The 23,117-nt window shown below is 40.9% G+C and overlaps 1 protein-coding gene across 1 annotated transcript in view; it reads left to right on the top strand.

Annotated features, from left to right (window-relative positions):
- Window positions 1-22,202, top strand: part of LOC140395157 (myelin expression factor 2-like) — a 38,606-nt gene extending 16,404 nt beyond the window's left edge. The window contains exons 7-18 of the mRNA XM_072482646.1: window positions 927-1,080; window positions 1,275-1,324; window positions 2,104-2,164; window positions 4,732-4,848; window positions 9,011-9,064; window positions 13,368-13,451; window positions 13,817-13,882; window positions 15,687-15,818; window positions 16,738-16,794; window positions 18,899-19,287; window positions 21,551-21,602; window positions 21,848-22,202. Coding sequence (XP_072338747.1) covers window positions 927-1,080; window positions 1,275-1,324; window positions 2,104-2,164; window positions 4,732-4,848; window positions 9,011-9,064; window positions 13,368-13,451; window positions 13,817-13,882; window positions 15,687-15,818; window positions 16,738-16,794; window positions 18,899-19,287; window positions 21,551-21,602; window positions 21,848-22,011 — 1,380 coding nt within the window. The 3' untranslated portion in view covers window positions 22,012-22,202. The remainder of the gene's footprint in view (window positions 1-926; window positions 1,081-1,274; window positions 1,325-2,103; window positions 2,165-4,731; window positions 4,849-9,010; window positions 9,065-13,367; window positions 13,452-13,816; window positions 13,883-15,686; window positions 15,819-16,737; window positions 16,795-18,898; window positions 19,288-21,550; window positions 21,603-21,847) is intronic.
- Window positions 22,203-23,117: the final 915 nt, after the last annotated feature.

The following is a 23,117-nucleotide window of genomic DNA, read 5'->3' as shown; positions in this document are numbered from 1 at the left end:
TACAGAAAACAATTTCAAAATTTGTGGATGATTCAAAACTTGGAAGCATTGTGAACTGAGGAGGTGGTCTGTGCAGAACTTCAAAAGGACATTTCCAAATTGGTGGAATGGGTGGATAGGTGACAAATGAATAACGTGTAGAGGAATGTGAGCTGATGCATTTGGTGAGAAGTACATGGAAAGACAGTCTGAAATACAGGCAACTAATATAAATGGGTGTGCAGGAGCAGAGGGACCGGTGTATCTATGTGCATAAGTCATTGAAGATAGCAGGACAGGTTGAGAGATCAGTTAATAAAGCATACAGTATCCTCGGCTTTATTGATAGGGGCATGGTGTACAAGAGCAGGTTTGTTGAACCTCTGCAGTATTGCGTACAGTTCTGAGTGCTGCATTTTGGGAAGATGTGAAGGTATTGAGAGGACAGAACAGGTTTACAAGAATGGTCACAGATGAGAAACGTATGAAGATAGGTTAGAGAAGTTTGGACTGTTTTCGTTGGAGAAAAGAAGCCCGGGGCAGGGGATGGATTTAATAAGTATTAAAAATCCAGGGGTCTGGACAGAGTAAGTGGGCAAAACTGTTCATTTGTGAAAGGATAGAGTGAGAGGATACCGATTTTCAACTAATTGGTAAAAGTGATCGGGGGAATAAAATTCACGCACGTGGTTAGAGCCTGGAACACATCCCCGAAGAATGTGGTAGAGGAAGGTTCAACCAAGCCGTTCAAGGGGGAATTAGGTGATTTGAAAATAAACAATCTGCAGGGTTATGGGGAGAAGGCAGGAGAATAGCCCCAGGAAAATTGTTTGTAAAGGGAGCCAGTGCAGACGTGACGCGCCAAATGCCCTCTTGTAACAATTCTGTGATTCTATGATCTCCCCTTTGCTCAATAGTATGTTGATTTTATAATTTAATTTTTGCAGCTTGATTTCAAAGTTGGATGGAAGAAGTTGAAGGAAGTTTTCTCCATGGCAGGCTCTGTGGTGCGGGCAGATATTGTGGAAGACAAAGATGGGAAGAGTCGTGGAATGGGCACTGTAACTTTTGAGCGCCCAATTGAATCCGTTCAAGCGATATGTATCCTTTGTTAATAAAACAAAATAACTGAATTTATGGTCTTGGTCGACCAAATTTGTTGCTGTACTTGAACCAAGATCACTCTTATGAGCTCTTGTCTTGGAAATCCTTGTATGTATCTAAATCCATATACCAGAATTTTCTCAATGAATAAATGAAATGTTTAAAATTAAATTTCCTTAAATGCTGTCTAGCAATGTTCAATGGGCAGCTCCTGTTTGACAGGCCTATGCACCTCAAGATGGTAAGTTTTCACTTAGTTTGCATGTTAAATATTTACTGAAGCAACTATCTGTTGTTGGTCAGATGTTTTGGTCTATGAATAATCCACTTAAGAAAATAATGTTCATGCTATTGCTCCAGTGGTTAACAATTTCTATGTTCCACAAACGTATTAATATTGTACTCACCTGATCTTTTGAGAAGGATTTGAACTTGTGTACACAGTTAAACTTGAAGGCTGTTGACATTGTGGCCTGCCTGCAGGCATGGGCAATGACTCCAGAGGGGCAACCGTGCCCCATCACTCATTGCCTGCACCCCACCACTATGTGGGCATGAGGGTGGATCATTCTTCTCACCCATCACCAAATAAGTTACAAAATAGTATTTTCTGTCGTATTCTGACACATTCTTTGTGTGTGAACTTGAATGTTGACTCCTTGCAGGCAGCAATGCAGCCAAACGTCAACCTGGACTCACCTGATGTACTTGTGTATACTTACCAGGCTGATTGTTTTTTTTAGTTAAAAAGCTGTGTGCTCCTCAGAAGCCTAGGCATATTGAGGTCAATTGTGGTGTTTCCACTAGGGCCAAGACTAAAGAATAATCAGGTCAACAAGTTAGAACCTTCCTGATCATATATCACCAGTAAATGGTGTGCCAGTGCTGCTAGCACCAACTCTGCCAAACAATTCTCTTTTTAAAAACTGTTTTGAAAGAAAAGCTGTGTTAAATATTAGTATCATTGTGAGGCAGCCCCTCCACATTTGCATGCTAAAATTGATTCTGGTTTTCCTACAGGATGACAAATCCATGCCGAAGAATAACTTCTATGGTGTAGATCGTACTCCACAACTTCCTAGTATGTATTTTTGAAACTGTCTTGAATGAGTGCAGTAACTTCCTGTTTAGCATGATTTCAACCAGGGAAATACTTCAAAGCAAAACCATTTATTTTTAGTACTGCATAGATCGAAATTGCAATCTAAAAATAGACCATTTGGGCAATCTAGTCGATGTCAGTTTTGCCTACTGCCCTAATATTATTTACCCATCCTCATCCTATTTCCATATTCTTTTATCTTTTCCTTTTTCTACCTTTTCAAGCAAAACTTTAATATTAACTGTTTTTGTCTCAACCTTTGATCATTGTTCAGCCTGACACCTATATAAATTATTTTACATCTTGTCATTCTAAAACTCCTTTTGTAATTAATCTTTATGGCTTCCCATTATAGACTCTTCAGCTCCTGGAAGCCGCCTGCTTTTGCATACTCTGTGCAATATTTCCATTTATAAAAAAAAAAAAGTAATAATAATAATTAAGTACCCAATTCTTGTTTTTTTTTCTAATTAAGGGGCAATTTAGCACGGACAATCCACCTAACCTGCACATCTTTGGGTTGTGGGGGTGAGGCCTGTGAAAATTCCATATGGACAGTTCCTGGGGTCGGGATCAATCCCGGGTCCTCAATGCAGTGAGGTAGCAGTGCTAACCACTGCACCACCATGCCGCTCCTGTGCAATATTTTCGTGATTTTAGCTCTGGGCTAGACGGCTGGTTTGTAATGCAGACCAAGACCAGCAGCGCGGGTTCAATTCCATACCAGCTTACCCAAACAGAATGTGGCGACTAGGGGCTTTTCACAGTAACTTCATACTTGTGACAAAAGATTATTATTTTAATTTGAGATGTGCTTGTAGCAAAAGCTGTAACTGCAATTTTAAACTCAAGTCATGAAGCTGTTTAAAAGAACCATAGGCAGGACGAGGCTATTCGGCCCATTGAATCGGCCCACCTACCTTCTGAAAGAGAACCCTACCTATGCCCTAAAAGAGATGTCTGCTTTCATTTTGGCACAAGTCAGTTCAGATCCTGTTGTGGTGAACCTCTATGTGCATATTCCATAGGGATCACGGCACAGTTTAGAGTGGGACTAGTGGCAAGTTCAGGGATATATAGTGATCCCTCTAACACACTGGCAAGAGGTAAACAGACTCTAATGGCTGATTCCTGGTCTGTATTCCCCAACTGGTGGAGTTTAATGTTAAGCCATTGTAAGTTGCAAGGATGTTTTAAAAATTGCTGCTCTTGTAGGACAGCACGGTGGCGCAGTGGTTAGCACTGCTACCTCGCGGTGCCGAGGTACCAGGTTCGATCCCGGCTCTGGGTCACTGTCCGTGTGGTGTTTGCACATTCTCCCCATGTTTGGGTGTGTTTCGCCCCCATAACCCAAAGATGTGCAGAGTAGGTGGATTGGTCATGCTAAATTGCCCCTTAATTGGGAAAAAATGAATTGGGTACTCTAAATTTATTTTAAAGAAAAAAAATGCTGCTCTTGCACATCAAGTTACATTTTACTTTTGTCACTTCTTCGTTCTTCCACCAAGTGGCACTGTTGCACTTTGCAAGCAGTTGATAATGGGCCAATAGTTCCATTCCTAGTCACTAAATGGTTAACAAAATAATGCAGATTGTTCATTTTTTAAATCTTGTTTTGATGTAAATATTTAAATTATTTGACAGATTATATCATCACTATTTTAATCATTTGCCATTATTGGACACCGTGCAAGTGAGAGATTGGGGAGCGGGGAATAGTCTAATTTTGAATTCCTGATAATGGTAACAGGAAGACTTTTTGATATGTAGGCAATCTCAAGATGCACAAAGTCTAACAGCTGTGTTCTAATGAGTCACGCAGCATTCTGCTTGTTGTGAAACGTCAACAAATCAGTGGAGGGTCCATAATGTTTGTCAAATGTATATATTACTCAAGCTATAACAAAATGAGGCTGCAATGTTGCTGTAACATTAAACGCAGCTCATTGTACATTCAGCAAATCAAATAACGCATAATAATTTCCTGTTTCCAATTTTCTGCTGCTTGTATAAATTTTTTCAAATTATAAATTTAGAGTACCCAATTCTTTTTTTCCAATAAGGGGCAATTTAGCATGGCCAATCCACCTAAACTGCACATCTTTGGGTTATGGGGCGAAACCCACGCAAACACTGGGAGAATGTGCAAACTCCACACGGATAGTGACACAGAGCCGGCATCGAATCTGGGACCTCAGTGCCGTGAGGCAGGAGTGCTATCCACTGCGCCACCGTGCTGTCCCTCTTGTATAAATTGACATTCTGTTGAAATCATTGCTTTAAAATCAATATTGTCAGTAAATATTTTCTGATTGCAAACTTGCTCTGAACATCTTAAATCCCCACCGACTTCTGATATTCCATGTTTAAATGTCAACATTGTGTTTAATAACATTTTCCATGTTTGCTAATACACAACATATCCTAATGCCAAGTAGATTGGTGCTATATTAGATGAATTATAGTTTGATATTTGCAATGTTTGGACCATAGTTCAAGTTTCTGTAAATACATTGTCTGTTGATAAATGTTTAATTCAATTATAGAGGGACTCGGTGGTGTTGGTATGGGCCTGGGACCTGGTGGCCAGCCACTTGATGCCAGAGATGTAAATGCAGGAATGGGAAATGCTGGGCCTAGAGACATGGGTCCAGGAATGGGAGGTAAGGAAGACTAGTTTAGATAAGCTTGTTGAGCATTTTGGCTTTTTGGCTCCTTCCTCTATCAGACACCAATTTTGAGGTTTGTTGCACCTCTGTTTTCAAATGGATACTACGAACTTTCCTTTAAACTGTGGTGATACTTGCCATCCTGTGGACAGCTGGGAAGTTAATTAGGTAAAGAATGGTGTAGTACTGCCCAGTAGGTTCTATGGGCATGGTGTGTGACCATAGGCAAAAGTAGTAGTTGCTGTGATGCAGTACACAAGCTACATCATTATAGTCCAGCATCATCGTAACTACTTCCCTCCATCCTTGGAACCGGGGTCAGAGGGTTGGGTGGAGGAAATCCATAGACTATTTTTGAAAGAACAGTGGAGAAATTCCTCTTCACTTAAATCTGAAATGAATTCCAAGAGACCGCAGTGACTCAACACATCCCCTGATCCATCACCTCTATCGCCTTTAGACTAGATGTCAATCTATTAGTTCTTCTCTGAACCTCTGCTTGGAAGTCCCTTTATCATGTGAGGGAGCCAAAACTGGATGCATTGTTTTTAGATGTGACTTGACTCTGACCTAGTATAGAGAGAGAATATATCATAGAATCTATATATTTTTTTAACAACTAGCTGACCTGGCGATACACTCTTAATTTTTTAAATTACTTTGAGCTGTAACCCATCATCCCTCAATTGCATGCAGCTTTGCACAGTGTACATATCCATTTTGACAAAGGCAATTTTGAGTGATATGTATTATTTCTGATCAAAGACATCTGTCAAATATGGTCCCATTTCCCTACTGTAGCTAGATTTGCCTACAATTTTTTTCTCATTCATCCATGTGGATGTATTTTCTACATCTGCAAATGTAAGGTCACTATTTTTATATCAATGAAAGCAGTGATCTCAACAATTCATTGTTGAAATTCAACAAACAACTGATCCTCATGAAGATGTGCTACTGTTAACCAGTTTAAGGACCAAGAAAATGCAGTAATTCCTTGCCCATCTAAAATTTCCCTGCCAGTTCCTCCGGGTTTAACTTTGAGTCTTCCCAATAATGTTTTATAAACGCATTTTGAAAGTCAAGGTACACTGTATTGACTGGGCTTTTAACATCTATCCTGAAATCAAACTTTTTTTCCAAATGATGTGTTGGGCATGTGTATATGATACTTATGTATATGGTCAACAGTTCAGTGATTTGTGGGGCTATCTGCATAATTGGTAATGCTGTGACACCACCCAGGGGTGATACAAAGTTGTAGTATGTGAGGAGTTGGGAGGATTTCACAACAGGAAAGTTGCAGTGCAGAAGAAGAATTGTATGTGAGAACTAGTTGTTTCCCTGGATCATTATTGAGGTGGTGTTGTGCTTTTTCTGTCTTTTCCTATGGCTCTGTTCCAATTATGGCAATCAGTGAGTTTGCCCTCCTTCCTTTTGATATCTATGTTCTAATGCTCAGAGTTGCCAGGTATCAAGTGATACCACCACAAGGTTCAACCCGCTATCGATCAAAGAGCCAAACACCAGTTAGTTAGTTCAAGGTCAAGGGTACTTTATTTACACACAATTAGTCATGCAACATAAACACTACTAGTTAACTACACCTATCAACTAAGACAACCTGTACTGACCCGGCTTGGGTCAGAGGAACATTGTCCGCTGTTCGATTCTGGATCTATTGGGTGTGAAGGAGTAACTGCTGCTCAGTTAGGCTCATCCGTCTGTAGCGAGCGTTGAACTTGGACTTGCTTCTGGTGTTGCTGCAATTGGAGATGGTCGTGGCCGGGGCGCCAGGTCCAAAGAGAGAGGACGAACAGGGCGCCAGGTCCAAGAGAGGACTAACATATGGCAAACTCTTCTTATACTTGTGGGTTTTTGCACTTTTTTTGGGCGGTCCTTCAGTTTGGGCCCCACTAATTGGGTGATCCCTGATCACTCTGTTCGATTCCTAACCAATAAGTGGGCTGGGATCTGAATGGCTGGTGATGCTTCCTCTGAACAGGGAGTGGCGCCAAAATGTTTGGGACTGTACCGGTCGCTCGAGTACCAGTCCTTTGTTTTGGTGAAGATGGGCCATCAAATGCTAATCGGCCCCATCAAAATGCTAATTGGTCGGAGTTTCGATACCGTCTGGACTTTTTGCTTGCAAATATACATTTCAGGCTCTGGCCCGCCTGAGTCTTGCCGTGTCCATTTTACCCGCTAGACTTTAAGAGTTTCTCTGTCCCTAGTTGTAAGTGGCCATTCCAGATGGCTACAGTGTGCATAATCCACCAGTGACTGGTTAACCCAAACCTAATCAATTATTGTCCTAATCATCACAAAGTAATGGAAAGGGTCATCAACAACGCCATCAAACAGTAGCTAATTACATTACCATTTTTGCTGGCATGCAATTTGAGTTCTGCTAGAACCACTTGGCTCTAGACTTGCAGTCCGAGGAAGACATAAAAGAGTTGATTCCTGGAGCAGTGCTGAAAATAACAGAATTTGTTAACACAAACCTCCATCACAACCCATGTTTTTATGATTTGGCAGGAAAATGCTCCAGTGGCTAGAATCGTTTGTGACATTTTAGGAGGATGGTTATGGATTTTGGAGATCAATCCTTGTAGCACAAGGATGTTTCCACGTGCTGCACTGTCACAAACCCAGCTATTTTCAGTTGATTCATCAGTGACTATCCCTCCATCATAAATCAGGAACGGGATTGACATTTTCTAATCCAGTCTCCAGCTTTATTTCAACACCTCTTGGTTAAACTGGTTGTGTCACCCTCAGCAGGACTTGAAGCCCGAAGCCTAGTGGTTATTTCATACATAAAATGACATTTCTACTCAAATTCCTCAGTGACCATCTCCAATGAGAGATGTAGAACTATAATCCCCTTGAACTTCAACGGTAAACCCATCAACAACTTGGCTCACCACTGACCAGAAGCTTAAATGGACCAACCAAAAGGCCATAACTATAAGCACTGGGCAGAGCCAGCGTACTCTTCATAATTTATGAACATGACTTTGTAGAATCGTGAGCACTGAAGAGTAAGTGCATCAGCATTGTGTTTGCACAAAGTTCTCTAAATTGTATATGATCCTGATTTGGACATATATCAATGTTCCTTTGTTGTTGTTGAAATAGTCTACTTCACACCATACAGAAGCCGCCCTGGCGTGAGTACTGCTGTGGTTGAAAGGCACCAGCACTTCTGTAGGGAACTCCAGACAATAAAGTGAGCTTGTCATAGTCAAATGTATCCCATGAACAGATAATAGGGGATTATTGCTTTGTGACCACTAGCCCCAGAAAATGAAAACTTTACAAATCATCCACTGCACCTCAGTGATTGATGCAACAAATGATTTTGGAAGTAGGCAACCCACTTCCACACAACGCATGCAAGAAAATGGAAAACAATCACTCTGCTGTGTTCACGGCCATTATTGGTGATATAAGTGTGGCAAAGATAGAGGAGGGACAACTATTGAGATGGCACGTGATCTGCTTTGCTCTAAATGACTTGGGTTGGGGCTAGCTGAAATGTTCCAATCCAAAATGTGGGAAGTAGAACATTTGGGTTGAAATTTTTATTTTTAATTTTCCAAATAAGGGGCAATTTAGCGTGGCCAGTCCACCTACTCTGCACATCTTTGGGTTGTGGGGTAAAATCCAAGCAGACATGGGGAGAATGTGAAAACTCCACACGGACAGTGACCCTGGGCCGGAAATGGACCTGGGTCCTCGGTGCTGAGGCAGCAGTGCTAACCACTGCACCGTGTCCCCCCTCATTTGGGTTGAATAAAGCCCTAATTACCTTTTTTTAAAACCATCACCGTTATTTAAAAAAATCAAATTCCCATGACCCATTGATCCCTAAATAAGGAAGCCCAGGCTGTTTATTATTTGCCCACCTGCCGGTGCTATGCTAACTGCATATTTGAATAATCAGCTTCTGTAGTCAGGCTTTTTAATCACAAAATATAGTTTAGTCATAAGGGAATTTAAAACTGATGACGGCTCTGCTTACTGAACTGTAAAATGTTAGTGGTCCATACTTGTATGTTTACATATTTGTATTCAGCCCATGTGTATTCAACATGGTGAAAAAGGAATGTTTTGAATAGTATTACAGAATCTTTGCTCCTTCTGACAGGTATGGGCATGGATGGAATGGGATTTGGCGGCATGAATCGGATGGGAGGAGGTGGTAAGTATAGAAGAGGCAATTGGAGCTTTTATGTAAAGTTGACTTTATTGCAGGCTCATTAGTTGATTTGCTGGATGCTGCAGTTACAATATTTTCTTGTTGCAAAAGATTAACCGGAGATTAAGAAATCTAATCTGGAAACTCTGGAAAAGATTTAAAGTACATACCTTGTGGTAACGTCACTATAAATCCAAACTTAAACTGCATGAGACTGGTATCTACAGTATTGGTTTCCAGTCAACAACACTTGATTTACATGGGTTGGCTGAAATTGATACTGGGTGAGATTTACATATCTCAACACGGGCAAAGCTCCTGTTCCAACTGGCTGATTTGTTTTAACATACTGGGAGCTTTTTGCTTGTCCGCACATCTGTTTTAAGACATTTATGTTTTTAAAAAGTTGAGAGTACCCAATTCATTTTTTCTAATTAAGGGGCAATTTAGCATGGTCAATCCACCTACCCTGCACATCTTTGGGTTGTGGGGCGAAACCCACGCAAACGCATGGAGAAAGTGCAAACTCCACATGGACAGTGACACAGCGGGATCGAACCTGGGACCTCGGTGCCGTGAGGCAGCAGTACTAACCACTGCCACCGTGCTGCCCCGCATCAAGACATCATTTGCATGGTGCAATAGATAACAAGTTGCAATCAATTCAGGCATTCAGATCGAATATTTAATGTGACGAAAGAGCAAATGCTGGAAAATCTCAGCAGGTCTGGCAGCATCTGTAGGGGGAGAAAAGAGCTAACGTTTTGTTGCTAACTTTTGGTTGGTTCAATTGGCTCTGTTTTATAACCTTTGCTCTCGAGTCGCCAGGTATCTTTATGATACCGCCACGAGGTTCAAGTTCAAGTAATGATCAATAACTCAATACACCAATTAGTAAGATTCAAATCAAAGCACATTTATTATACACAGTAATCGCTACTCAGGCATAAATTCTACTTCTAAGCTACTTCTACAACTAATAGGCCTGTACTTAGCTTTGGACTGGCCCACCAGGTCAGGGGAACAAATGGCCTTTCGTTCGGGTTCTGAGTCTGCGGTATTCAAAGTTGGTACGGACTGGTAGCTAGGAGCGCCTATCTCGTAGCGAGCGTTGACTTAAGACTTACTGGCTCTTGGTGGCAGCTGAACCGGTCACTGTTAAGGGTTGGTTCGTGTTGCTGAGTGACCCGGTCAAGAAGGACGATTTGAACTTGGGGGCCTTACTTTATAGTCCCCAGGGGCTTCCCGCCTTTCAGGGCGGATCCTGTACCTGGTTCCAAGTGATTGGACTTCATTCCAATCGCTTGGTTCGATTTCTCCAATACTGGAGCGGTTCCCTGATCGATGGGCGGTCTTGAGGTGTCCGTTAACCTCTTGTGTTGGCTCCTGCTGGCGCCGGGGAGTCTGGCTTGGCTTGGTTTATCCCAAATGTTTCAATTGTACCCGGGGATCGCTCATTAGTATGTAGATGGCTGCTACATTATTATGCAGATGGCTGCTTGTATCGATGCTGTCTGGGCTTTTGCAGAGTTTAATACACAGTAAACACAGTAAAAGTTTCTGCCTCTGTTGGCTGAATTTCCCTGCAGCCTTTGCTGTTCTCCATTTTACGTCGGGAGTTGGCCAACCCAGGTGGCTACAGTTTTGAGTCCGATGACTCTGTCAAAGTTAACAGACAGAGAAACTGGGGAATATGTCTGCTCTCCATTCAATCATGGTTGATATGTTTCTCATCTCCATTCTTCCTATAGCCACTGGAATATTTAATGTCTTGGCACAATATATAATTTTAACATTTTAAAATTAATTTAGATTACCCAATTAATATTTTTCCATTTAAGAGGCTATTTAGTGTCCACCTAGCCTGCGCATCTTTGGTTTGTTGGGGGGAAACCCACGCAAACACGGGGAGAATGTGCAAACTCTACACAGACAGTGACCCAGGGCCGGGATCGAACCTGGGACCTCAGTGCCGTGAAGCAGCAGGCTAACCCACTGCGCCACCATGCTGCCCAATTTTAACATTTTTGAGTGCTTTACAAGAGTGTTCAGACACATTAATCATTTGTTGACATTTTTGTTATATTGAGCCCTGTATTTATACACTATGGTGACCTCTATTGCAAAGTGTTGTGTTTCTCCCTTTTTAATGAACATCAAAGTGTTCCTCAAAGAATAGAGGCATTGGCGTAGAGGTATTTTCACTGGACTAGCATTGCAGAGACCTAGGGTAATACTCTGGGGACCCCGGTTTGAATCCTGCCATGGTAGATGGTGAGATTTGCATTGAATTTTTTTTTTATAAATGGCATTAAAAGTCTGAATTGTTGATTGTTGTTAAAACCCCACCCAGTTCACGAATGCCCTTTAGGGAAGCTAATTGCCATCCTTACCTGGTCTGACCTATATGTGACTCCAGATCCACAGCAATGTGGTTGACTTTTAAATGCCCCCTCTAGGGCAATTGGGGGATGGGCAATAATCTCAGCCAGAGACACCCACAACCTATGAACAATTTTTTTTTAAAAATGGCATATGTGAGGCATCTTAGTTTTGATATTCCACAACTGGGCTAACCTGTAACCTCAAACAGTTAAATTGGGTCATTGTTAAGTGGGAAGTAAAACACATCTTGCAGGGATTCATGTCCAATATAAATGAATTGGGGGAAAATAATACTTAATGCCTGTAATCTTTTGTGGATTGGTTCAGTCAAGGTAGTGTAAACTTTGTATGGGAGTTTACTATATTGTTCTGAACTTATGGCTGTATTTGTTGGAATTGTAATGTCTGCACAAGATCTTCAGAGGTAATTCCTATCCACAAACTGCCCGTTGTCACATTTTTGGTCACGTCTTTACAATAGCATTTGGTATTAAAACTTCCTGAAATGGAGGTTCAAACAGTCCACATCTACCACCGTCACCCTCCTGACTGAACTTGTTCTTGAACAATTTCCCCTTAACTTGTTTCCATTCTTCCAAATAAAAGGTGTGGCTATGGGCAACGGGTCCTTGTTCTGCCTGTAGTTTTGTGGGGTTTGTGGAATATTGCTAGTTCTGGTCCTACTAGGCCCTCACCTACAACTTTCCTCCCCATTACATTAATGACTATCGGTGCTGATGGGAAAAATTAACCAATTTTGCTTACAATTTCCACCCGTTTCTCACTTTTACATGGTTGTGATTACGCTATCTTCTACAATGGTGCTTCCAACATGGACTCTGCCGGCCTCTACACCTCCCAGAACCATCATTGGGTTCCTTGGCCCGTTCCACCCCACAAGCCTCCATATTCAAAGCATTATCCTCTCAGTTTCTGCCAGCATGATACCACTACCAAGCACATCTTCCCCTCGCCTCCCTGTCAGCATTCTAAATGTCCGTTCCCTCCGCAACACCCTGGTTCACTCCTGTTATTACCCCCAACACCTCATCTCCATCGCAAGAGATATAACACCTGCCCCTTAATGTCCTTCCTCCTCTCTGCAAGGTCTTAAACACCCCTTCCAGGTAAAGCAACGATTTACTGGTACTTCTGATTTGCTGCTCATAATGCGATCTCCTCTACATTGGGAGACTAAATGCAGACTGGATGAGGGCTTTGTGGAGGAATACTGCAGTCCACAGGCTTGACTCCAACCATCTGGTCACTTGCCATTTAATTTACCATTTTACACATGCTCTCATTTTGGTCTGCTAGTATTTCAGTGAAGCTCAATGCAAGTTGGAGGAACTGCACCTCATCTTCTGATTAGGCATTTTACAGCCTTCTGGACTTAAATTAATTTCAGCAATTCGGAAACTATGTCCGTTTTGATTGTTTCCCCTTGAAATAGTTCTCATGCTTTTGATTTCAAACAGTGCTGACATTTATTCTGCGATTAACGTTACTCTGTCTTTAATACTCTCAATTCCACTCCCTTTGCTTGTATTCCATTGCATCTTTAGCCATTTTATCTCCTCCCCCTCCCCAACCTATCCCTGACCTATTTTGCTCCAACTGCCCCTCCTTTTTAACAGTATAAAACCCATCATATTCCTACCCCTCTCCAGTTCTGAAGAGTCATATTGAACTCTAATCAAACCATACAGACACAGGGAGAGTGTACAAACTCCACTCAGTGACCCAAGGCTGGAATCGAGCCTGGGTCCCTGGTGCTGTGAGGCAGCAGTGCTAACTACTGTGCCACCCTGTAGCACACAGCAATACCAGAGCTAGTCTAATGAATGCTAGGCTTACATAGCTGTGAACATTGAAATCTTTGAAATTAAAAGTCAAATCTGAAGTTTTTCTTAACTTTCAGGCATGGATGGTCCATATGGTGGCGGAGGTGGAATGGACAACATGGGGAGATTTGGCCCAGGAATGAACATGGGGAGAATGGGAGGTAAGATTTATGTTTGTGTAACTATTTGAGTTTTTAGCTAAATAGATGGGCTTTGCTTCACTCGCTGGCCAATAAGGTGAAGAGGTGCATCTTCCCAAAGACCAGAGGCAAGTTATTAATTTGCTCTTTACATGATAGTACTTCACTGTGGTACAGCATATGCCTGGCAGCAGGGTCCCTGCTGGAGTGGAGAGTTTTTTTTTTGGGCTAAGTGACCAGACTGAGCTGTGTATTAGTGAATGGATCTACCTTAGGACTGAGGGCAGGGAAAAGTAAGATTGTGCTCCTAATGTTTACTTTTATCAAAACATAACTACTTTTGAATAATCCTGCATTACGCATGTTCATATAATTTCTCCATCCAGGATCAGGAGGAATGGATGATTTTAGAGGACCTGTTGGCGGAGGAGGAATGGGCGGTGGCATGGGAGGTAAGTTCACAGACTAGAAAGATTCCGTGAATATAAGTGTATAGATCAACTTTATGCCGGGCCAAGTTCTTGAGCACATGCAGTTGATGCTGGGAGTTTCTGTGATATTATTGGTCTTTATCCTGGTGCCTGAGGGTCTTGTGTAAAAACCTGTCATGTTCTTTCCTTGGTAAAATTATTTCATGGAATATGGGCATTACTGGACCGGCATTTGTTGCCATGCCTTATTTTCCTTGAACGGAGTGACTTGCTCGGCTATTTCTGAGTCTACCACATTGCATGGGTCTGGAGTCGCATGTAGGACAGACCTGGAAGAATGGCAGATTTCCTTCCCTAAAGGACATTAGTGAACCAGGTGGGATTTTAGAACAATTTGATTATAATTGTCATGGTCACCATTACTGGGACCAGTTTTATATTCCAGATTTATTAATGAATTTAAATGCTACCAGCCGCCATGGTGGGATTTGAACCCATGTTCCATTAAGCTGGGCCTCTGGATTAGTGACATTACCACTGTGCCATAACTGCCTCTTAAATTAATTGCTTATTTACTGCATGAATTTCAAATATGGATCATGGAGGATTTCTTGGAGGTGGTGCCCTTAAAAATGAGAGAATTTCCAACATGTGTAAATGTAAGGTAAATATGTGAATAACAAGTTTATTTTGGAAAATTGATCACTGAAGTGAAAATTAATTTGCCTTCCTGGAGTTGGTATGGCAATACATCAAATGTTAATACATTAGGGTTTACAGTAGAAAAGCAGTTCTCTGCTCGCCTTTATGCAACTTTTATTATAATGGAGATGATGTATGTAACTCGGTATAATAGAAACTTTGAAATAAATGGTTTTATTAATGTATGAGCCTAAGACATTGAGGTATTAGCAGTGATTATTTTTAGGGGAGTGGAGGTAGGTCCACAGTACAGTTGAGCTAAAGGTTTTCCAAACTGGATAGTGATTAGAAGTAGGAACCCTGGCTGAAGATGTCTATCCCCAACCGTATCACACTTGGGTAATTTATCACCACAAGTTAAGATTACATAATGCTTCTCAGACCTGCACCATTCTTGATTTGTATGGCCGGCATACTTAGTGAATCAGCTTCGGCCATTTGGGAAGTTGTAGTTTGTAAAATGAATATTGAGAAGAGTTGAATCTGGATTAACTACTTTTTTGCCTGAGGGTTTTGACATGTTTAAAGGTCATTAGGTTTTTTTTTCCAATTAAGGGTCAATGAAACGTGGCCGGTTCACCTACCCTGCACATGTTGGGTTGTGGGGTGAGACCCACGCAAACACTGGGAGAATGCGCAAACACCACACTGACAGTGACCCGGGGCCAGGATTGAACCTGGGTCCTCGGCGCTGTGAGGTGACTGTGCTAACCACTGCCACCATGCTGCCCCTAAAAGGTCATTAGCGATATTTTACTATGTATATAAAATCAATAGAGACCAAAGCGAACATCCTGGCTAAGCCTGACCATGTGTGCATATACATAAACGAGGAACTTAAAATGGAACTGCTGGGTGTTTAAAAATGGCTGTATAATAATGATATTTCAGTATGTAAAACCGATATGCTAATACTCTGGTGTGTAAAAGGTGAATGTATAAAAAGTTGCCAATTATGGCACTGGTGTATTTGGTTGAGTTTGCCTGGACTGAATTACTGAGCATATTTAACATGTGTTTGTTTGTAGATACTTTGTTCTGACATGTTTATCAGTAAACATTTGAAGGTGGGGACACTTTGAAAATATGCAATTTATTTATTAGCATACTTTATGGCTTGCAGACATGTACCAAGGAGGAATGTATGGTCCTGGCAGCGGTGGAGGAATGGGTGGCAGTGGCTTTGACCGGGATTTTGGTAGAAATGATATGGGAATGTCTCGTGGATATGGGGATTCCTTTGGTGGAGGAATGGGTAAGTTCAATTGGCTATATTTGAATCATGTATTTTGCAAAAGAAAATGTGTGGACGTTGGTTCCACTTTAAATTTATAACGGTGGGCTTGCTGTTTCTGAAAATCCAGGCCAAAATTGTGACCAGGTTAATTTGTTGTCTTTTATAGGCCTGCGCTTCAACATTAAACTGAGCTCTCTGCTTTCTCTTCCCTATTTTTGATACTTTCTATTGCTAGATTGCTGCAATAATCTGCATCCATAGCTACTTGTTCCTGCCATCTGATAAATGTTGCTTTTGGTATTTTGTTGTCTTCAGTATGGGAATGAGTTTAAATGGAGAGTGACACGGAGGACCAGTTTTTATGAAAAGTTGCTTCTGTGTAAGGGACTTCCAATGTGACTCGTTTTAGAAGAGATTGTGATTTACTTTAGTTTTAGTTTATCTTATACTTGTTTAACTTGAGACCCTTAATTAGATTCCAAGTGCTTGAGTTGAATCGTTTTATCTTTGAAAAATTGAACCTGTTCCTTCCTGTTTAGCCACAGCGAACATTATGGTTAAACCTGACCATACTGTCACTGGGAATCCACATACTTGCACTTGGTCAGAATTAGGAACCTTGGTTACTTTTTTCCCCTATCTCTAGATGCTGAGGGCAATTGAAGCAGCCAATCCCGCTGGCCTCCCTGAGATGATAATGCAGACTTGGCTGTGGACCATGGAATTTCCTGGTACTTGTGGTTCAGCTGTATAAACTTACTGGGCCATAAAAGATTAAATTTGTTAAGCAATTCCAAGGTGCAAGTGAGTTAGTGGAGGGACACTCTCAACTTGTAAATCTTGCAGATAGAAAAAAATATAAACTAGTTCCTGATGACATTACAGCACTTTCTCGTGAAGTTTGATTTGCATAACATTTTTAAATTTCCTGTTCTAGCTGGTGGGATGAGTGGTGGCATGGCTGCTGGTACACCAGGCATGGGAACAGGCATGGGTAAGTACATTTACACTTTTGATTTCTGTATAATCAAAACAGAATAGGGGTGTTACGCAAGTGCAGCAAATAAATGTGCTGCAAATAAATATTTTAGGGTACATTTTGAAAATTAAAATGGCAATAAATAATGCATCTTGGCTGTAAAGCTGTATTTGGGCAAACACCAAGGGTATGGAGAGTGAACAGTTGCAATATGGAGTAATCCACAAGAAACCGTTTTAAGCCTTGAATCAAAGGTTCTTTAACATTTTTTTTAGAGTATTCAATTATTTTTTCCCAATTAAGGGGCAATTTAGAGTGGCCAATCCACCTACCCTGCACATCTGGGTTGAGAGGGTGAAACCCACACAGACACTAGGAGAACAATGTATAGTTTCTTCCAGATCATGGTGATGATTAAAGTAGACATGTAGGGAACTTTTATATGTAATGTTTAAAAAGTCATTTCCAGCGTGCAGTTAGTTCCTCTGCAGTGATACAAATTGTAGTTAAAACCACATAGGTTTTTTTGTTTTTATAAATTTAGAGTACCCAATTCATTTTTCCAATTAAGGGGCAATTTAGCGTGGCCAATCCACCTATCCTGCACATCTTTGAGTTGTGGGGGTGAACCCTACGCAAACACACGGGCAGTGACTCCAAGCCGGGATCGAAACTGGGAGCTTGCCGCCGTGAGGCAGCAGGGCTAACTCTCTGCGCCACCGTGCTGCCCCAAAGTCACATCGTAGTTAAACATTCCCACTATCTTTCCTGCTCCGATGTGCAATTTTTCAATTAATCTACTGTAAATTGAGGGGCTGAATGATCGGTGTCCTTGTGAAGTAGCATTAGGCTGTGAAATGTGGAATCTCTTTATCTCATTGTTTAGCAGTGAATATGAAGCATTCCATATTTGCCTATTCCTTTTCTTGTGGTGGTCATACCTGCTGCTGTATACTTCTGCCACTGGATGGAGCTTTGCAAACTTAGAAAGTGCAGTAACCATACTGCAGTAGTACCACATACGAAAACTTTTCTTCATCTTGCCATTCCATGGGCAAGGCTATGGGAGATCCATTAATAATGAATAGAGAATATTTTTAAATGGTCAAAAGATGATTTAAATTGGCCTATTACCCACATACTATATTTTCTCTCCTCCTCCCCTCCAGATGTTTAGTTTAAGTTTTAATTGATTTTTGTTTCCAAGAGGCCCCCTAAGAAGAGGGGGGTATACTTTTTGAAATGCGCATTTGAGATGAAGATTTTGCTGCAAAAAGGGGATTGTCTACTATTTTAAAGTTTAATTAATTCATCTACTCAGGCAGGGGTTCTGAAACAGTGGGTCACAGCCCCCCAGTGGTCACAAACTCTCCTCTGTGGAATCAATAGCATCTGTGGCGCATTCACACCAGTGGGCAAGTGCTGGCATCGGCTCAGAGGCCCAATGACAAGCGTGCACACCATTTTTTTCTTGCTATGGTTAAGTGAATGTGACCTAATGAAATGAGCTCCAAGGCCCGATTGCTGCATCCAGCTGAGCCTACAAAAGAGTACAGGAAATAAACATGGCTGTCTGCAACAAACCCCTCCCAGCTTTTGAAGCCGTTGCAGTTTTAAACTCTCCAGGCCCTCCCACATATATCTTTCTTTCACATGGACACCACCCCTCTCCCCCAACCTCTATACTTGTATTCTGGGGATAATTTTCCGTGTCAAAATGGGGTCACAGCAGGGGAATAATTTGAGAAGTACTCCACTAATGCTTCCTACCAGACAGCTCTTTTGGTTGGGATGGGGGAGGGTGGCTGTAATAAGGGGAAGGCAAATTTCCAGGGATCAAACTGAGGCAGTTACTTGTTTTTGTTCCCCAATTGTGAGCTGGATATCTTTATCCTGTAAAATGTGGAGTGACTTTATTTGAAGAATTGGACCTGCAGTATCTAAGGCAAGTGATGTGCAGCCAAAGCATTTCCATTGTTAGGACTGAATGAATATGGTGCCTGATCCTTTGTTTAAATAAAAAGCCTCAAACTGGGAAGCAATAATATTAAACACAGGCAATCTGCATTATAATGCACCCAAAAGATTTTGCATGGTTTAATTGTTTTTCCCTCCATAGGTATTGGAATGGGAGCAATGAATAAAATGGGTGGAGGCATTGGTATGGATAACATGGATCGTATGGGACCTGGAATGGATCGTATGGGCGGTGCTATGGATAGAACTGGCCTGGGAATGGACAGAATTGGATCCAACATGGGCTCTGGGATGGCATCAAATGTTGACCGCATGGGACCGGGACCAGGACCTGGAATGGACTGGATGGGCCAAAATGCTGATAGAATGGGTGGCGGTATGGATCGTATGGGTTCTGGAATGGCTGGAGGTTTTGACAAGTCTGCAGAAATGGATCGTAATCGTTTCAGTGGGAACTTTGGAGGAGGATCAATGGGAACTGGTACCGGAAATATTACTTCAAGAAGAATCTGTCAAATATTTGTTCGAAATGTGAGTATATTTTTCTCCATTTTAAAGAAAATTCTAAACGGGAATTGCAGTTAACAAGTTAACAGTTCACTTGTAATGTCATTTGAGCTTAAAACTGAGATAAACAGTTTAGTACATGATAAACTACGTAAAGGTAGGAAAGAAATAGTTCAATCAGGAAGAAGTTAATGACTTGACTGATCTGCAAACTGCTTAAACTGACTCCTTTTCTAATTGCTGTATTTCAATCTCTAAATTCTTCTAGATCATAGAATTGTAGAAAAGTACAGCACAGAGCAGGCACTTTGTCCCAGCCATTAATATCCTCTAAGTCCAAGTCATTAATGTATATATTTTTAAAAACACAGCAGTCATCCTATTTGAGGGTTGAGAACTTTACAGGACATCTCCCTTCAGGCTGAAAAGCAGCCACCTGTTTTCTGTCTTGTAGCCAATTTTGTATCCATTCTGCAACTGACCATCTTATCCTATTGGCTTCAATTTTCTTAACCAGCTTAATTTGTACTTGGGGCGTTTTGAAGTCTCGTGTGCAACACCAACTGCACTGACCTTGTATACTCTGTTACCCCCACAAGAAACTCCGTCACATTAGTCAAACGCTATTTGCCATAACACCCTTGTTGGCTTTCCTTTTTATTGGTCAATGCTTATCCAAGTGGCACTTAACTTTCTACCTGATCATTGCTTCTAAAAGTTTGCTCCGTGCAATAAACGTTTCTGTAATTGCTAGGTTTATCCTTCTTCCCATCTTAGAATAATGGTTTCATTTGCAACCCTGTGATCTTTGGGTGCAAGCCTGTCTCAAAGGAGGATTAAAAGATTGACAGTATCTCTGCAATTTCTACCCTAAATTCTCAGCAATCTCTAATCCAAAACTGGATGACATCCATTTTAAGTACCGCTACCTTTCTAGTACCATCTCTTATCTATATTTATCTTGACCAGTATCCTAGCTACTTTCGTGTTTACCATTGCTTTGCTGCAATCCATCTTCCTTTGTATGCACTGAAGTAAATTACTCATTTAGAGCCTAAGCCATGTCTTCCACCACTTAATTAGCCCACTGCTGTCCTTCCAATTTTTTTAACTTAAATGTCAATGTCCCTTAGAAGACTATCTGGATTCTCTCTCCTGTTGTTGGCTTATCTATTCTAGTACTGTGTCATTGTCTGTCTCCTTTTTCACTTGTTTGTTTTTGTCCAACCTTATTTAACCCTGTAATATCAAACTAATTTCTTAAACATCCCCTTTCCACTTGAACTCCCATTATTTTCCAGGGAACTTGTCTTTACTTGCCCTCCCTTTCCCCATAGATTGTCATTGAAGTCCTCCCATTGCTTCATTGCATTTCTGACTGCAGGCCAAATTGCACAGTAGCAACAATGTGTACCATCGACAAGATGCATTGCAGAAACTCACAAAGGCTTCTTAGACAGCACCTTCCATACCCACGACCCATCTAGAAGGACCAGGGCAGCAGATCATGGGAACACTCCCACCTTGGAAGTTCCCCTCCAAGTCACTCACCATCCTGTCTTTAAAATTTAACACTGTTTCTTCACTATCGCTGTCAAAATCCTGGTACCCCCTCCCTAACAGTACTCGGTAAATCTACTTCAGAAGTTCAACCAGCACTACCACCTTCTCGAGGGCAATTGGGGATTGGCAATAAATACTGACCGAGCCAGCAACAGCCCATAAACTAATTTTTTTTTAAATTGCCCTCTTGGCTGAAATCAGACACCCTCCAGCTAAGGTTTTTATTCTAGATTGTTCTTTTTCTTTATAGCTAAAACAAACTTTAAGATACAAGATATTCCCAGTTGATGTTTTCCACATGAGCCACTTCATTCCCCAATACTAGATCGAGTAATTCCTTCCTCATTGGTAAAGAAACGTCGATGAATGAAATTCTGCTGAACCTCCTTCCCTGCTCCTAATGTGATCGCTGCCCCATTCAATATTGGGGTAATTATAAGTGTCTCAGTGCAAGAGCTGTAAGATATTGTCTACACAACCCTACTTCTCTACATCCTTCCCACTATTTGTTCTATGAAATAAAAGAATCATAATTTTTTTGTTTCTGTAGCTACTATAAAATATATGGTTATAATGAAAGACTTTGAATAATAGCAAAGTCCTGATTTTACATAGATTCTCAGCTTTGTTCTAAAGCTCTGTTCACTGCATAAGTTGCATAAATGTGGAAATGTTAGTTGTAGAGACAGTTTGGTGTTGAAATTTTTTTTTACCTTTTCTTCAGCTCCCTTATGACATCACCTGGCAAATGCTGAAAGATAAATTCAGTGAATTTGGTAAGTTCACATATCTCTACTGAAAAGGTAGCGTCCTTATTTGTATCAGACCTTTTGCTGCATTTGAAAGTAATTAATTTGAATGAGAATCTTGAGACAAAACACAAGCCTTCCTTTTAGCAGGTTTGAGAAAATCCTATCCTTGTAAATTAACCCATATTGAACACTGGTCCTGACGCGCAATTTAAAAAAAATAGCTTACTACTTGGCATTTCAATGTTTGCTGATTTTGTTTTTAAATACAGGATATGTGCATTATGCGGATATTAAGATGGAAAATGGCAAGTCTAAGGGCTGTGGTGTTGTTCGTTTTGAGAGTCCAGATTCTGCGGAGCGTGCCTGCAGGATGATGAATGGAATCCGACTTTATGGCAGGGAAATTGATGTCCGACTCGACAGAAATGTTTAAAATCCATTTTTAGTAGAATTTTTAAAACGACCAAACAGTAAAACTGTCCTTTTAGTGTTTTTGTTCCATTCATTAAAAAAAAAATTGAATGGACAGTTTGACAATGTGCACATTGCATTTTGTTTTTATTTAGTGTGAAAAATACACTTCTGTATTAGTGATTCGATAATAAATGTGATTTGGGAAATTTATTTATTGTGTTTGGTGATTATATTTTGATACAAGTTCAATATAGGAGCTTCTGCTAGTAGTAATGCAGTGTCCAGTGAGTTTCTATTTTGAACTACATATTGAAATTTTGTAAACATTGCACGTCATGCATAAGGGAGCAGAACAATTCCACAGTTGAATTTGCATACATTTTACTGATATCCAGAACGTCTGCAACTTTTGGCATAAAAGAGTTCTGAATAAGTTCTTTTGAACAATGCCTCCTTTGCTCTGGATATTTATGTATTTTAATAGTTGTCTGCTTTTAATACTGATAATGAAATAGGTTGTTTCTCTTCTAGCATAGATTGTTTTGTTGCATTTTTCTTTATAGTTGTAGATGTTAAGATACTTATTCTGCAAATGTTTATAGTTTATAATTTGCGTAGTACGGATATAAGAAAAGGTAGCATTCTGCCACAATTTATGCTGCAGTTAATAATATTGCCAATATAATGCTAAATATCTTGAGATATTAATATAGAACTTAATTGTTTTCTAGATTTATTTCCTTGCTTTGGTACACAGCATTAGCATTAAAGTGTAATAGGAAGTTGCAAATGGGATCTTGACCACTAGGTAAGATGAAGTCGCCATAGTTTCAGATGACCATAGGCTGCTTTCCGCTTTTGAGGGGAAGAGCTTGACTGGTGGGGATTTAACCTCCCCTCAGGCGAGGGGCAAGGTTGAAAAGGTGGGGCCTTCATTAATAACCTCAGCTGGTATGGGAATTGAACCCACGCTGCTGGCCTTGCTCATGAACCAGCTGTCCAGTCAACTGAGCTAAACCCCCCCCCCCCCCGTCAACCACTATAACACCAATGAATGAGTTTATTATTCTTTTAAATTTAGACAACACAATTTTTCCCCCCCAATTAAGGGGCAATTTAGCACGG

Source organism: Scyliorhinus torazame, chromosome 18, assembly GCF_047496885.1.
Source record: "Scyliorhinus torazame isolate Kashiwa2021f chromosome 18, sScyTor2.1, whole genome shotgun sequence".
Lineage (NCBI taxonomy): Eukaryota > Metazoa > Chordata > Chondrichthyes > Carcharhiniformes > Scyliorhinidae > Scyliorhinus > Scyliorhinus torazame.
Note: the sequence above shows the minus strand (reverse complement) of the source record. Positions and strands in the feature narration are given on the sequence as shown.